Source organism: Sprattus sprattus (assembly GCF_963457725.1).
Source record: "Sprattus sprattus genome assembly, chromosome: 1".
Classification (NCBI taxonomy): Eukaryota; Metazoa; Chordata; class Actinopteri; order Clupeiformes; family Clupeidae; genus Sprattus; species Sprattus sprattus.
In genome coordinates this window covers 26,768,268-26,785,297 of record NC_137920.1, presented here as the reverse complement: position 1 = coordinate 26,785,297, position 17,030 = coordinate 26,768,268, and the positions used below count along the sequence as shown (strand labels likewise).

Here is a 17,030-nt window from a genome sequence, read left to right as displayed (position 1 = left end):
GGGAGGTATTTCAGGTATGTGTTGTTCTTGTTATTGCAGCCTATTGCTGCACAAAGCATGGGCTTTTGTAATCTAAAGATAACAGCTAAGGTACAAATGTAATATGTGTGCCTTACTTTACCTCTTGGTTTCTTATCGTCAAGCAGCTTAATATCTAAATCATCCCGGACTCAGCACAGCACCAACGGTCACCAAATGAGTGTAGAGATGCCGTATCTGTGTTGGCATCGTTTTCCTACCTGTGTATTTTCCACCGCAAAACAGCTGAGAAAGTATAATGAAAGTCCTGAATACTGTCTTTGAGTCTTTACATTAATTGAAATGGTGGACTTCAGGCTTCATAGAAATAGACGTGAACTATATTCCCCTCAAATACACCATGGCATATGTACTTTTAAGTTATTCTAAGCTACAGTCTTCATGACCTCTGGTGGGAGGCTATCTATCCATCTAGCTGCAGTCCTCTAAAACGCTCTTGGCCCCGGGGCCTACAGTAATGTTAAGATGCCCCAGGCTATCTGGATAACCAACCAATATTACTCCTCAAGTCTGCTTTTCCTCTCACAGATGTTACTAACATGGTGAAAACAGTGTTTCCTTGAACCCATGACAACCAATATTACTGTTACAAGTATCCAAAGAGTGGCTAAACAAAAGGGCTTCTCTTCCCCTCATTTTGCATTGAGGAGTACAGAATTGCATCACTCTTGTAATGTTCCTGGCCAATGAAACACCGCCATCTACTGGATGCTTGTGTTAGAAGAGCCACAGCTTATGGTTTCTATGGCAAGTTCTGTTGCAAATCGTTTTTCCTTTTTGAAAGCTGCCAACAATGATGCGATTACGCTCATGAGCACTCAGAGCAAAAGTTACAAATGGTTTGCTGTGGTTTTGCAAGTATGAAATGACTATTGCAATTGTTTTTTTTTTGCACATTCACAGATTCGAATTTACAGTTGAAAACCAACAACAATTGCAATGAGTGTTTCTGTGTTAGTTTCCGTTTACAAAAGCAAAGCATACTCTGCACCTATTTGTATTTTATACAATTATACCTTCTTAATCATTTATTGTGTACTATCACCTCTTATACGTACATAGACATAAACACACACACACACACACAAGCAAACACGCAAAGAGAAAAACACAGACACAAATAGAGAGAGGGAGAGTTGTGCAAATTCAATTGTGCTTTTAACAATTCCTCATGAAAAAAAATCTTTTTTTTTTTGAACATGAACTACCCCCCCAACATCTTGCCTTTTTGAAAGCTGGCCCAGCCTGACCCGAAGCATCCAGTTCGTAGCGGACTAAAATCCAGACCCCACAATGACGGCAACTCTGAAGGAAGTGCTGAGGAACACTCTTGACAACCTCACAGGGACCGAATTTAAGAGGTTTAAGCACTACCTTCAGGACAGGGGCCAAATCGCATGTGGAAAGATGGAGAAGGCCGACTCAGATGACACTGTGGACTTGATGGTGCAGGTGTACAGCACAGAAGCTGGGGATGTCATGTTGACCATTTTTAGGAAGATGAAACACAACCAGTTGGCCAAGGACTTGGAGAGACATCTGAAAGAATGTAAGTGTGTATCTCACAGTCTCTGATGAGGCGCCTGTTTGTGTATGTAGGAAGAACCACATGTACTCCTTGTATCGGTTTTTCACTCTCTCTTTGACTTTCTCTCTGCTTACTTTCGTTGTGACTTTTTTTTTTGTTTAATTTCATCTATTTCATTTAATCTTTCTTTCCTCCTTTTCTTTCTCAATAATTTTCTCTCATTCATTCGCTCTTTCTATCTCTTCCCTCCCTGGGTTTATACGTATCTGTCTTTAATCCCCCCCCCCTCTCTCCAACTCTCAGGTCTGGGCAGAGTGGATGGTGGGGTCCCTGCTGACTCTGGAGGGCCAAAACAAGAAGGGGGTAAGGACCCAATGTCGGCAATTTCACATTTGGATCCTGCTCATATTAGCTGTAATACACAAACACACACACACATATATTACACAAACCTTGGTGTATTTATGATATTTCCAAGTAGGTGAGACTTGGGGATTCATACCTGCTGAACAGGAAAAAGAAGATAGTTTCTACTTGAAGTTTAAGTGTAAAAGACGTTAGAGAAGAGTTGGGTCTTCAGCTGCTTTGGTGGTGATGCTGCAGTGTGTGGAGATGGAAAACTCATCCCACCACAGTGGCGCCACTGACAGCTTTTTGGCTGACTGGTGTAGGGAGAGACCACCAGACTCTCTGCTCATTGGCCGCATGTACTCGTGAAGATGGACTGTAGACCTGGGTGAGGGTGCTTAGATAGGAGGAGGATGTTGTTGAGGGGGTGGCTACCATCTAGTGGAGCATCAGAGCATAAATCAGTGAAGAGAGTCAAACAGAGGTGTGACCTGACCTTTATTACTAATAAAAAATGGTACCACTAGGTATGGGGTGGCGTTCAGGAAATATGCCAGTTCTGGTTTTGTACAAATGCAAAATTCACTAAATGGTTTGTTGGCATGTATATTGCTTTACTTACATTGGTTTTATTTTGTTTCATACGTATTGGTCATTATGCACTTGTATTGAACCTTGACTGAATTTGTTAGTTATGCGTTTCACATATGAAAGAATGTGAACCTTGGTACATTTATTTGTGAGACTTGGAGATTGATACAGACATGTAAAGTTAAGTATTAGAATACAAAGAAGAAAAAAGTAAGTTTATCCATGCATATTTAGCATAGTTGCTTAGAGAAATGAAAGAGGGAAAAAGAAAATACAACTACAAAAATAACCACAGGAACGGTGCAAGTAAAATGCACTGATGATGCATAAAAAACCAGATTAAACCAGGTATTTCACCATAATACATCTGACTTTTGTTGTCTTCAGATTTGATTGCAGCAGAGAAGAGGAGACTAAAACTGAAGCTTCAGGAGCACCAGAAACAAAGGTTTTCTGGTGTACATCAAGAATCTGGAGTTTCTAGTGTACAAGAAATCTACACTGAGCTTCACATTGTAGAGGGCCGCACAGGTGGAGTAAACAATACACATGAAGTGTCGACAATTAACATGAGCCAGATTGGGACAAGACCAAGCTCTGCAGATAAGCAAGTCAAGTTGGCAAACATGTTCAGAGACAGGCCTGCCACAAAAGTTTTGACTTTGGGAATTGCTGGTGTGGGGAAGTCTGTTGCAGTGCAAAAGTTTGTCATGGACTGGGTTGAGGAAAAAGCAAATCAAGATATAGACTTTGTTTTTGTTCTTCCTTTTCGGGAGTTAAACTTGAAACGAGGTGAACACTGCAACCTTCTTGATGTTCTTCAGTCATTCTACCCTTATCGTGAAGATTTGAAATACATCCTTGACTTGAGTGAATGCAAAATTATTTTTGTCCTTGATGGTTTGGATGAAAGTAGACTCAAGCTGGACTTTGGCAAATGTATTTGTACGCTGGATGCAGAGTCATCAGTAGATATTCTCATAACAAGTCTCATTAAAGGAACGCTAGTGCCCTCTGCACTCCTCTGGATTACAACCAGACCAGCAGCAGCCAGTCTGATCCCAGAAGACTGCTTCAACTTGGTGACAGAGGTTCGAGGTTTCAATGACCTCCAGAAAGATGAGTTCTTTAAGAAAAACATTCCAGAGAAGGCCAAGAGACTCATTGATCATATCAACAAGAATAGAAGCCTCCACATCATGTGTCACATACCAGTATTCTGCCGTATTCTAGCCGATGTGGTGGACACAATACTGGAAGACCAGAGCAAAGAAGAATCAGCCAAAACGTTGACAGAATTGTACACATTGTATAATATCTCTCAGGTAAAAAGAATGGATGACAAATTCTCAGAAGACAAGAAGATGAAAAAAGAGGAAAAAGGACAGTTCCTTGTTAAACTTGGGAAATTGGCATTTAAACATCTGAACAAAGGCAGCCTGGTCTTCTATGAAAGGGACCTGGCAGAGTGTAACATTGATGCAAATTGGGGAGCACTGCAGGCTGGACTTTGTACACAAATCTTCAACGTGGCGAGTGCTTCAACTGGAGAGAACATGTTCAGCTTTGTGCATCTCAGTGTACAGGAATTCTTGGCAGCACTTTTTGTTATTCATGAAGGAAGTCATTTGGCAAATCCCTTTCCAAAGACTTGGAAAGAGAAGATCAGCTGGCTGTTCAAACACTCAAGGTTTGACCTTTACAAGATGGCAGTGGATAAGGCCCTGCAGAGCCGTAACGGACATTTGGATCTTTTCGTCCGTTTCCTCCTCGGCCTGGCTCCAATGTTGAAGCCAGAAATCCGGTCCCCCCTGAAGGTGTTGCTGCCACAGTTAGCTATCAGAGAAGTTACCATCATGAAAACAGTTCAATACATCAAAAAGAAGATCAGGGAAGATATCTCACCAGAACGGATCATCAACCTCTTCCACTGTTTGAATGAGTTAGGGGACAACTCACTGGTTGAGGAGATCAACAGGTAATTAATACAGACCATTTTAGATTCAAAGGAATTAGGTAATTGCACAATTACTAGAGGATGGTGTCAACACCACCAGGATCATAGGCTTGATTCCGAAAAAAGTACATACTAATAAAAGCCCTTAGCAAGGCTAAGTTATTGGAGTGTAACTGCTTTAAATACTTATATTGGTTCCTACATGTACTGGACTGAACTATTTGTGGTTCAAGTTAAAGATCATAAATGCATTGGATGACTAAATGTAAATGTATGTATGCATTGACATCATCAAGTCTATGCAATTATGTTCCCCCTGATAAAGGGATAGGCCTCAATTTATAATCAATCTTCAGATTGTATTTCATGCGAAGTGAATAAGAAATTGATGTTTGACGGTATTGATAAAATTTACTACTGATTCTTATCATTTGTATTTTTCTATTCTTTTGGAAAATAGAGAGGTGCATTCTCTTTTTGAATGAGAGGCATTTTAAATATCACTAAGATTATGAATATGTTTAAAATGTTACCCAGGTACATAAACTCAGCACACAAGGAGAATAACCTGACTCCAGCCCAGTGTTCAGCTTTGGCTTATCTGCTGCTGATGTCAGCTAAAGACTTGGAAGATTTTGATCTGAAGAAATACCTGAGATCAGAGGAAGGGCTCCGCAGACTGCTTCCTCTAGTGAAAGTCTCTAAGAGAGTTTGGTGAGTAAAGTTTTGGGTGGGTTCTGTGGGTAAAGCCTTGTGAACAACAATGATACAACTTGGGACCATTTCGAAAATTAAGTCTGACAAACTGGCTGAGAGAGATGCTTATAAACACGGCGTGTTTTTAACTGGTCATTCCACGCCAAAGGGGACAATTTAAGGAAATTTCCCCACCACACCGTCTCAGATTTGGCTTACAAAAATTCAAGTTTGTTTATACACTTCTTAATAGGTAAAGTCCCAAATATTAGCTATTTACTCCCAATGGTTTTGTCACAAAAAGATGTTTTATAGGGGAGGGGGTGCCTCTACTCTAGACGCTTTTTTAGCAGTGTTTTCTGAAGAGCCATTTTAAAATTGCTATTACTAGAAAAGTATTTAAGATAGCTCCTTCAAACTTTCTAGGATTAACATCGGATACCATTTCTTGAAGATTATGGACTTCCAAGGGTGTGGCTTGGGTATATCATAGTATTCGGGGTGCTTGAATTTGCGCAAAAATTGTACTCTATGCTTTGTTGCAGCATCTTTGAAGGCCTGTAGAAAGCTCAATGTTAAAGACTTGATATTATACACAGACCTTCATATGTACTCTCTGTATATTGTATTGAAAAACTATCCTTATGTGATGAATGGTCTGGAAGATATTAAAGCTTGTAAAATGGATGAAATTCAAATGGCAGCAAAAGGTTAGTGTATGACGCAGAGCTTAAACTGCACAAAATGCTTTATTTGATTAATGTTAAATTGAAAATTGTCACACGTTTGGTGTGTAAGTCACTCCATGTAAAGTGTGACAATGGCTCCCACTTGACTGTCTCACTTTTGGCTGAAAAAAAAATCAAGGTTGTTCAAACACTTCTTAATAGGTATAGTCCCAAATATTAGCTCTCTACTCCCAATAGTTTGGTCACAAAATAATGTTTTATGGGGTGATGGGGTGCCTGTCATTTTAACAGGGTTTTCAGTAGAGCCATTGCTATAACTAGAAAAGTATTTAAGCTAGCTCCTTCAAACTTTCTAGGCTTTAAATCTGATATCATTACTTGAATAATATGGACTTCCAAGGGTGTGGCTTGGGTGATCATAGTATTCGGGGTGCTTTAATTTGCATGGAAATTTTACTCTACGCTCTGTTGAAGCATCTTTGAAGGCCTGTGAAAAGCTCAATATTAAAGCTAGAGACTTGATATTATACACAGATTGTATACACAAACTCTAAGCTCTATGTCATAGACGTACCTTTTGTTACCATTAAAATATGCTTCCATTGGCCATTGAATATTGGGCGTGTACAAAAATCCCATGTTTTCAATTTTTTTTTTTTGAGAAAAAGATTTTTATATATTTTTTATACAAAGAACAAATATCTAATCTCTCCAAAAAAAATTGTTTCATGTTGGCAAATGCTGTCATTTTTTTGCTTAGGCAGGCCAAAAATGGCACAAAATGGGTTTTCATCCATTTTCCAGCTTTAATATCTTCCAGTTTGAAGGAGCTAGCTTAAATACTTCTCTAGTAATAGCAATTTGAAAATGGCTCTTCATAAACGCTGCTAAAAAAGCGTCTGAAGTACAGGCACCCCCTCCCCCCTAAAACATCTTTTTGTGACAAAACTATTGGGATAGAGAGCTAATATTTTGGACTATACCTATTAAGAAGTGTTAAACAACCTTGATTTTTTTCGGCCAATTTTGAGACGATCGAGTGGGAGCCATTGTCCCGTGTGGCGTGGAATGACCCAACTGTGTATAAACATGAATAAAAGTGTCATAATTGTATATGTAACTAAGTAACCTCGACAATAGGATGTTTAATCTTCATTTCTGAACAGGCTTAATCAGTGTCAATGCTGAATACTATCAAATGTGTACATATATATTATTACATACATACATAATATTTTTAAACAGGCTAAATCAGTGTCACCTCTCCAAAGCAAGCTGTGAAATGATAGCATCAGTGCTGCAAGGGACACCTTCCCATCTGAGAGAACTTGACTTAAGTGACAATGACCTGAAGGATAAAGGAATGGAGCTGCTCTGTGTGGGACTAAGAGATCCACAATGCAAGTTGGAGACACTGAGGTCAGTTTTGAGGCATATGAGAAAGACTCAATAGGTGAAATTCAATGACAATTCCTCTGAAATTGCCACTTGGTGTGTGTGTTTCCATTTATATGAAACATGAGGACAAGCAAAATAGACAAAGAGATACAGAGAACGCTGCATCTGTCACGGAACGGCAGGACAACACAGTTTGTAGGGAGGTGGAAGTTTATTGGCAGCAGAGGTCGAGGATCAGGAGCACATAAGGTCCTGAAGCATAATCCAGGATTGTAGCGGGTGTGATGCGAGAACCGTCTGAGAGTGAAGGGAGTGAGTAGGTTATATTGGTGAATAACAGGTGCTTGGGATGAGTAATCAATTGCTGTGGAAGGTGAGTGCCAGAAGTGTGGAATCAGCGCTGATTGTGGTCACGGATGACGTGCAGCTAGGAATGTGATTGTGTGTGATAAAGGTGTAGCGGAGATGTATGAGTCCAAAAGTGAAAAAAAGGGGGCCTGGCCGGAACTTGGCTCAGCACATACTTGACAGCATTTGCTGTCTTAATGTACAGAAGTGTCCTGCTGTATTTCCCTGTATGAGAGTGTGTGCAGTGAATAAAGAGAACGGATCAAAATTTTACATCTACAACATATCATACAGATCGTAGAAAAACTCTGAACCCTTCAGAATTCGCCATGGGCTCCTGTGCACAGGTCAATGTGCTGGATCATGAATAGTTTTATAAACCAGTGTCAACAATTGATATACAAACACATCATAATGATCGTATAGGCCCAAAAGGGAGGAGATAGACGAGTTATGTTAAAAAAAAGAAAAATGTATGAACAGAAGTGCTGAATAGTGCCAAATGTGTACAACAATTGTATTTTTTTCAAACAGGCTAAATCAGTGTCACCTCTCCAAAGCAAGCTGTGAAATGATGGCATCATTTCTGCAAAGGACAGCTTCCCATCTCAGAGAACTTGACATGGGTGGCAATTACCTGCTGGATGAAGGAATGGAGCTGCTCTGTGTGGGACTAAGAGATCCACAATGCAAGTTGGAGACACTGAGGTCAGTTTTGAGGCATATGAGAAAGACTCAATAGGTGAAATGAGTTCGAAATTCCTTTGTAATTGCGACTTGGTGTGTGTGTTTCCATTTATATGAAACATGAGAATGAGCAAAATAGACAGAGATACAGAGAACACTGCTCCTGTCACGGAATGGCAGGACGGCACAGTTTTTAGGGAGGTGGAAGTTTATTGGCAGCGGAGGTCGGGGAAGGAGTGGTCCTTTTCCAAGGTTTCTTTTTAAAATGTTTTGTTTTTTACACTTGCAGAATGAAGTATATTACACTGGCTTTTAAGGTCCTGATTGTAGCGGGTGTGATGCGAGAACCAACAGAGAGTGAAGGGAGCCTGACGATGTCATACTCATAACTCTAGTCAGAATATGAGTCTGATACTGCTCCATTTTGCTGTGATTATGGGGTGTGTTTCAACGAACCAGGAAAGAAAATGCCTCTCCGCTCAATTGGATACCTAGAACCAATCAGAGCAATGTAGTATGACCATCTTATACATTAAACTTTTACCGGATCCCGTAGGAAGGACGGCAAAAACATCTTTTCGATTGACAAAATAATCGCGTTTCTCTGTTCCTCTTTCAATATGCATGCCTACGTTATACTTATTAGCAGCGAGGCTAGCTAGCTACTATGTGTTTCAATGGATTTTTAGCAATAACCTAACAATAATGGTCTAGAGAGCTTCAGTTAAGACCTACAATACTCAAACAATACACATACACAATGTAGACATAAAAAAGTTGTGTAGATTCTTAAGCTTAATTCACATAAAATATTTCCCACTAACAGGCTCCCGAGACGCCGCCATCTTGGTACGATTTCGAGTCTACCGTTAATTTAACTCAAGCCATCTGTCCATCATCGTATAAAGCCCGCCCTGACAATTTAATTGGCTAGATCCGCTACGGCTCGACCATAATTTCTCCCCAACCGAGAGATGCCAGACCGAACTTCCCAACCTAAAAGTTCGGGCTGGCATCCAGGCTACTGTTGCAGAGGTGTATGAGTCCAAAAGTAAAGAAAGGGGGTGTGGCCGCAGCTCGGCTCAGCACATATGTGACAGCATCTGCTGTCTTTATTTACAGATGTGTCCTGCTGTATTCATCTGTATGAAAGTGTGTGCAGTTAATAAAGGGAAGGGGTCATAATTTAATTTCTACAACATATCAGATCGTAGAAAAAGTCTGACCCATAATAATCATATAGGCCCAAAACGGAGGAGATGGACAAGTTATGTAAAAAAAATATATAAAATGTATGAACAGAGGTGCTGAATAGTGTCAAATGTGAACATCAACTGTATTTTTTTAAACAGGCTGTATCGGTGTGACCTTTCAAAAGCAAGCTGTAAAATGGTGGCATCTACACTACAAGGGACATCTACCCATCTCAGAGAATTAGACATAAGTGACAATGACCTGCAGGATGAAGGAATGGAGCTGCTCTGTGTGGGACTAAGAGATCCACAATGCAAGCTGGAGACAGTAAGGTCAGTTATGAGGCATATAAGAAAGGCTTATTCTTCAAATTCAATAACAATTCCTCAGAAAAGTTGCACGTGCGTGCGTGCGTGCGTGCGTGCGTGCGTGCGTGAAGGTGAATTTCCCCCCTTCTCACCGTGACTCACAAGAGGAGTTAGACCCTAATGTGGGGAGGACTCCCCCGCCACAATGGTTGGGTCCGGGCTCCCCCATGACAGTGGTTGGACCCAGGAGACATAAATGGAACAATTTGCCCCCACTCCATGAGGAGAAGGGGAGACACAGGCATGAAAGGCCATGAAAGGTGTATGAGCAAATGAAACACTTGCTGTGAGGTGAAGTGTGTATCTAGATGTGGGGATACAGTTTATGTGCCTAGATTTTTGGGCTTAGTTTCTGTGTCTATTTTCTGTGGCTAGTTTAGGACCTAGCTTGTGAATGTGCCAAGCAGGTGCCTAGTGTGCCTAGTCTTAGAATACTTTGGGTACTGTCTGTATTTTGATTTATGTTTCTTTATGTTTTGGGGTCGGAACCAGAGAGTCTCCGTTTAAATAAATATGTATATTTTGATAAGAGCAACCATCTCCTGCACTGTGTTTTCCCCCACTTCACCACCAAGTCGCCCACATCTCAAAAACGTCTCGGTCCCTTGGTCAGTGTGTGTCTGTTTGTTTCTTTTTATATAAAACACAGAGAGCAAGCCAAAAACAACAATGCATCAGCTGTCTTAATGTACAGATGTGTCCTGCTGTATTAATCTGTATGAGAGTGTGTGCAGTTTTTAAAGGGAAAGGATCAAAATGACTTGGAGGTCCAAAATGCAAGCTGGAAACATTTTGGTTAGCTAGTATAAAAGATTACCTAAAACAATATATTTTATAAATGTGAAGTCTGACTATGTTGTCTCTTGTTTCAGGCTGAGCTGTTGTCTCATCACACACAAGGGCTGTTCTTTCTTGGCCTCTGCCCTCAAATCAAACCCCTCCTACCTGAAACTGCTGGATTTGAGCTACAATCACCCAGGAGACTCGGGTGTCAAAGAGCTCACAGACAGACTGAATGATCCCAAGTTTAAACTAGAGACTTTCAGGTGAGTGCTGGGTGTTAATTTGGGTGTAAATAACATTTAGATTTTAGGTGACATATTCTGGATTTACTGGCTATTCTCCCCATTTATCTGTGGGCTTTTTCCCACATCCTAAAAAGGACACAGTGGTGATTCTTGGTGTTCATTACACAGGTTGTTGATGGCCGCACCAAGGCCCAAGGGGTTCGAAGGGAGATTTCTAATGGAGGGGATGGGAAAAGTCTTTTCACTATGAGCACTAAGTGAGGCTATATCCACTCTAATACATTTACCTTTCTGAATGATCTCCGTCCAGACCGGCTTTTTATCTCTATCATAAATAATCTTCTTCGATACTAACATGCCTGAAAATGAGTATCACATGAACATTTACGCACACTGCGCATGCGCTCTTTGTAGGGCTGATAACGCTGCTGGACACGGGCATTGTTGCAGATCGCTTGAATAATAGCTCGCCTCCTGCACATGTTAGCAGTTGTAGCATAAGCAGAATTTAACTGCACAACACAACAAAGACAACAAGGTAAGCTACACTTGTAATTTGTTATCCACGTTGCATTCGCCACTGGTAGTCAAGGCTGATGCTGCTGTTTTCCTCCAGAAAAGGGTCACATGATATAAGCGTGTCGAATCAGGGAAGGATGTGTTGAGACCCAATCAGGAAGCGAACGTGGGTGTCTGCATCATCGTTTCCAAAAGTGTTGTGACTAATAAGACCCAGTGTTAGGTGAAAACTCACACTCAAGTTTACCTCGGACAGAGTATAATTGTATTCAATATGCACATTGGGCTCACGTATTTCCTGGCAGACAAGTGAGAGGCACAGGCTCTCTTCCAGACTGCAGAAGACGAGAGAGAAGCAAAGTTAAACACATCACACAAGGATTATAAAGTAAAAAGTTAGGATTATCTGTTGCCAAAGCACTAGAGAAAACATCCGAGGTCATCTTGCTATGCTTTTTGCAACGTAATGCATCAGCAGGGCAAAAAAGAAGGACAACTTGATTAATTAATCACCTCACAAAGGCATTTGATTAACACACATACATTATTACATACATGATTAAAGTCAGAGTTTCACATTTCTCTATCACTCAGTAGCGTAGAGAAGGCGCCAGGCATAAACATAGTAACTGTTTTGAAGCTTAAACGTACTAGTGTGGATGTAGCCTTAGTCTTGAACACTATGGGAGGTTGCATCTTCGTTCTATTCCTACATGGATGTGCATGTTGCTCCTCTTCCTAAACTCCAAGAAGTCACGGGAGCACATGTCCTGCTAGTATCACCAGTCAGCAGCCACTTCTATTCCCCTCATTTTCTCTCAGTCACAGCATGCTGCATCCAGGGCTGATGGCAGTCAGTGCTGTTGTCAGACGTCTGTCTCAACCAAAGCTTCCCAGCAGTGCTGCGGGTGGATCCAGTTGTGACTGGTGCCCATAGCAACAGTGTTTTTACACTCCTCCCATTCCTCCTTCCATTTCCCCTCTCCACTTCTCTCCTTCCAGCAGGAACTGATCACACTGCAGTCCCACCTGCCTGACTGTCTGGGTTAACTGGGTTAAATATCTGTGCTTGTGTCACACCCCTGTCTAGGGTCAGATGCAAGTACAAAAGAAAAAGTTTGAACTGTGGGCAAAAAATATGAAACATGAAATGTAAAGAATTGATTAAACAGAAGAAGTATGAAACTTGAAAACAAAACATTTACAGTATCTAGTCTAAAACAGATTGATATTGGCATGTCTGAATCTGCATGCTTTGGCCTTGTCTAGTCTAGTGTCTAGTGTCCAAAACAGTCGCAGTCAACGTTTTTGTAATGTCAACACATTGGTATACGACATAACTATCATCTGAAATGTCACGGTATGTTGAAACAAACCTTTGATCTAAACAGAATATTCAGTATGGAATGGGAATAGATCAGAGCAGTATCTTTAATCGCATTTGACACATATGCCCTGATTGCTGTGTGCAGGTGAAGTTTCCTGTGAAAATGGGATAGTATTCTCTCCATGATTTCGCGGCCATCTGAACGTCCTTATACGTGTAGCGGCCGTCAACGGCCTTCTTGTATTCTCTCATAGCGGCCGTCGACGGCCGTAACTTTTAAAGACACAGTGTTTATACTACAACATTAATATATGGAAAAATACCTCGCTAATGGATAGACTAACATCGTACTTTTATTTTGAAACCGGAAACTGGATATGCTGTCATTGGCTTTTTTCAAGTGTTTGCTAATTAGTGTGCTTGCCCGAAGGGAAGCACAGTATTGTTGTTGTCAAGTTTTCTTTCTTTCTTTCTTTCTTTATTCTCCCCGTTTTTCTTGCAGCTAACTACGCCTCGCCCGTTCAAGGTACAGACGCTGTTCAAACACCGAAACGTCCGGCCCGATCCGGTGCAACCTGCTATATCTTTTCGTGGCGGTACTCCTTGCCACTCCTTTTCTATTCCTCTTTTTCATCCCCTTTTTTCCCCATAGACTTGCATGGCAGAACTTTGAGGCATTATGACATCATAATAGGCTCATTAAACTGGCTTGCACCTGTGCTTCACTGAGCTTCACTGACACCTGCGCCCAATCCAAAGAACCTCTTCTCTCTCTGTCCCTCTCCATTAAACTGTATAACTAGGAATATTAAGAGACACCTTCCATACCAGGGCTCTACTCACTCATACATACTGACTCATGCTTACTCACTCGTGCATACTCACTCATGTTTACTCACTCATGCATACTCACTCATGCATACTCACTCATGCATACTCACTCATGTTTACTCACTCATGCATACTCACTCATGTTTACTCACTCGTGCATACTCACTAATGCAAACTCACTCATGCATACTCACTCATGTTTACTCACTCATGTTTACTCACTCATGCATACTCACTCATGCATACTCACTCATGTTTACTCACTCATGTTTACTCACTCATGCATACTCACTCATGTTTACTCACTCATGCATACTCACTCATGTTTACTCACTCATGCATACTCACTCATGCATACTCACTCATGCATACTCACTCATGCATACTCACTCATGTTTACTCACTCATGCATACTCACTCATGCATACTCACTCATGCATACTCACTCATGTTTACTCACTCATGTTTACTCACTCATGCATACTCACTCATGTTTACTCACTCATGTATACTCACTCATGCATACTCACTCATGCATACTTACTCATGCATACTCACTCATGTATACTCACTCATGCATACTCACTCATGTTTACTCACTCATGCATACTCACTCATGCATACTCATTCATGTTTACTCATTTGTGCATGCTCATCCAGCAGGGAGAGCTGGAGAGCTGACACCTGCCCCAATTTCAAGGCACTTGTTCTCTCTGTCATGGCCGCAACAGAGCAAGCACACTCTCGCAGTTCGTTCACGAAACGCATTCTAGTTTAACCTCGCTACTGACAGATCGCTTGAAGATTACAGTGTCTCTTGAGTAAAGGCTAGAAATCAGAGACGTCTACATCTGTTCTTCTCACTGGATGATACCGTTTTTTTTGCACCAATGACGACGACTAATCACGTTTGTATGACAGTAACGATCCTGTTTGAGAAGTCAAATTTAAAAAAACGTATTCAAATAGAAATATAAGTATCCTCCTGTTTATTTCTGACTAGCTAACTCGCCAGTAACGTCTTCGTATGGCAGTAACTGAGAAGTGTTGGTTTACAAATAGCACCAGCCTTATCGTATACATAGAAAAAAGTCATAGCTAGATCATTGATGTTTGAATAGATTGTAAACCCACGACACTTTTATTAGCAAAGATATGTAACATTTAATAATTGGTCTTTGAGGGACGTTCAGTAAAGCTCATTTTCACGTTACCTCACTTGTGGAAATGGCAGTCATTTCGTGACTTTGCAACCTACGAAGGAAGCACCCGCGTCTGTGGTTGAGAGCTATTATTTGCACAAATAAACGACGTGGGTAATCGGCTGTGTTTTCTGGTTTTCAGAAGAAATATCTTACAATTTGTATTGTCATCTCAATTTCCATGACCAGTTTGCCAGCTAACTTGCTAGCTATATCTACATTGACTGAGGTAACGTTAGTCTGAGGAGTTCGTCTGGAGTTGGTTGATAGCCAGCTATTGACTCAGCCTCATCACTTACTAAACTGATATATAACCCTAACCCTAGATAAATAACATGTATAAATAACATGTATAGTAAAAAAACTTCATCTCTACTAGTATTTCAAATCCCTCCTTTGTTTTTTAAGATTATGGTTACAACAGTAGCTACAATCAATAGCAAGGTCATCATTGAATTTTGAAAACCTCATATTGAAATGGTATTCAGCAGATTATTCGACAGCCAACTAGTAATATGTTGTGATGTTAAATTTTAAGCTTGTACAGCTTTTATGCTGTAGAAAAGCTAATCACAATGAAATCAGGACCAAGGTATAGGATATCAGTACTACAAAAATGTATAGTAGATGACGTGATATAGCTTGTCCGTATGTAGTAGGCCTACACACTGGGATATTGAGCTGATGTTGTGGCATAAAACAATTGACATAAAAATGGATGAAACAATAATGACTTCCACTGTGATGGCTTACAATAATAGGATAGTTTTTTTTTTCTTTTATGTGTCAGGATGTCAGTTGTTCCACCTCATCTGAGGGTAGAGAAGTGAGTGAGGGTGCTGTGGCAGCAAAGAGAAGTGAGGACATGGGGGGAAAGGAACAGCGAGAGGTATCCATGAATTTTGGAAGTGGTCATTGACTGCATTTTGTATCTAAGCTATGGAAAATTATCCCATTGAGTTAGTCTACTGCTGTATGTGTTAGGTGTTTTGAGAAAGAGTACATGGTATTGAACCAAGTGTGAAAATGATTGGAAAAAGCTGTAATGGTATCACTTTCTGAAGCTTGTCACCAGAGTCTGCTATCCCTGGGTTTGAACAAGGTAGGTATCTGCATAACTCCTCATACTTATTTCATGGCATTGGTGTCTGCCACAAAGGGCACTTGTAAGGCTGGATCAGATGAACAGTAGTCAAGAAAAGAGGGTATATGATGGATACCCATGAGGATGTTTATCCTCAAAAACACCTTCACCTCCTCCACAAATGTATTGCACCAGGATGCTTTTGAAGAGGCATAGAGTTAGGTGTTTTCCACCAAATTAGCAAAAATGTTGGTAATCTGTATGGTTAAGTAGTGTTAATATTTTATTCATTTATTTACAAAATATATAACAAATACTAATTAAATACATTAAGAATATATTAAATATAATAACTACATCTGCTGAACGGTTCAAAACTTATGAATTTGAACTTTAGGGTGTATGTAATGATTTGTATTTTAATATTTGTAGAAGTCACTAGTACATATTTGATATCATATGAACAAAGAATGAACTTGTAATTATAATTTTTCTTTTGTTTTCTAACTGTAACTGTTTGTTTGCAGAATAACAAAAAACGAAGGAATTCTCTGTTTTTCGTGGGATTTTGCTGCCGTGTTCTAGAATTCTATTGGGCTATAGAGGGTTAAGGAAGGGTTGTAAAGGGGCTCATATCTTCAGCCTCTTGTGTTATGTTTGTTCATAATCAACAAGAATAAGTTTGTGAGACAGTCTGCAGGATATTCATAAAAACGTGCCATTAGTATGAACAGTTAAGACCATAGACATATATAGGCTACAAGTCTCTGGTTGAGACAAAACTTTTCTGTTAGCCATTACTGATATACAGTTGCTATTTAGATACTAAAGTTAGCTTTTGCGCAACTCCAGTTGATAGTCTGATTTCACCGTTACATGCCCGCATACTCCGATTAACAACCAAATGTGATCGAGTTATCTAAGGGTGTCAATCGGATTTTAGTCAGACCTCAAAAATTTGAATAAAGGTGCTTACATAAACTGGATAATTATATTATATTATAATTATATATACTGGGTGGCATACTGAATTTCCTAATGAAGTGCAGCTGCTCCTTTTCTTTCTTGATTTGCTGGTCTCTACTCTATGACCATGTGAGGTACTCACTGATGTGAACTCCTAGAAATGTAGTGGTGGCCCACCTTCACCAGTGCAGACCCGTCTATGTGAAGTAACTGATGATGTTGGTGCTGAT

At 40.3% G+C, this 17,030-nt stretch overlaps 2 protein-coding genes across 2 annotated transcripts in view; both read left to right on the top strand.

Annotated features, from left to right (window-relative positions):
- Positions 1 to 17,030, top strand: part of LOC308366599 (NACHT, LRR and PYD domains-containing protein 3-like) — a gene marked incomplete at both ends in the record, with an annotated part of 141,138 nt that overhangs the window by 122,612 nt on the left and 1,496 nt on the right. The gene's annotated exons all lie outside the window — the stretch shown is intronic.
- On the top strand, positions 1,333 to 11,121 carry LOC308364252 (NACHT, LRR and PYD domains-containing protein 12-like; the record flags this gene model as incomplete). Its single annotated transcript, XM_080837314.1, has 9 exons — positions 1,333 to 1,588; positions 1,871 to 1,930; positions 2,894 to 4,484; positions 5,001 to 5,177; positions 7,094 to 7,267; positions 8,129 to 8,302; positions 9,634 to 9,807; positions 10,716 to 10,889; positions 11,040 to 11,121. The coding sequence occupies 9 exons, from the start codon at positions 1,333 to 1,335 to the stop codon at positions 11,119 to 11,121; spliced, it is 2,862 nt and encodes a 953-aa protein (XP_080693440.1).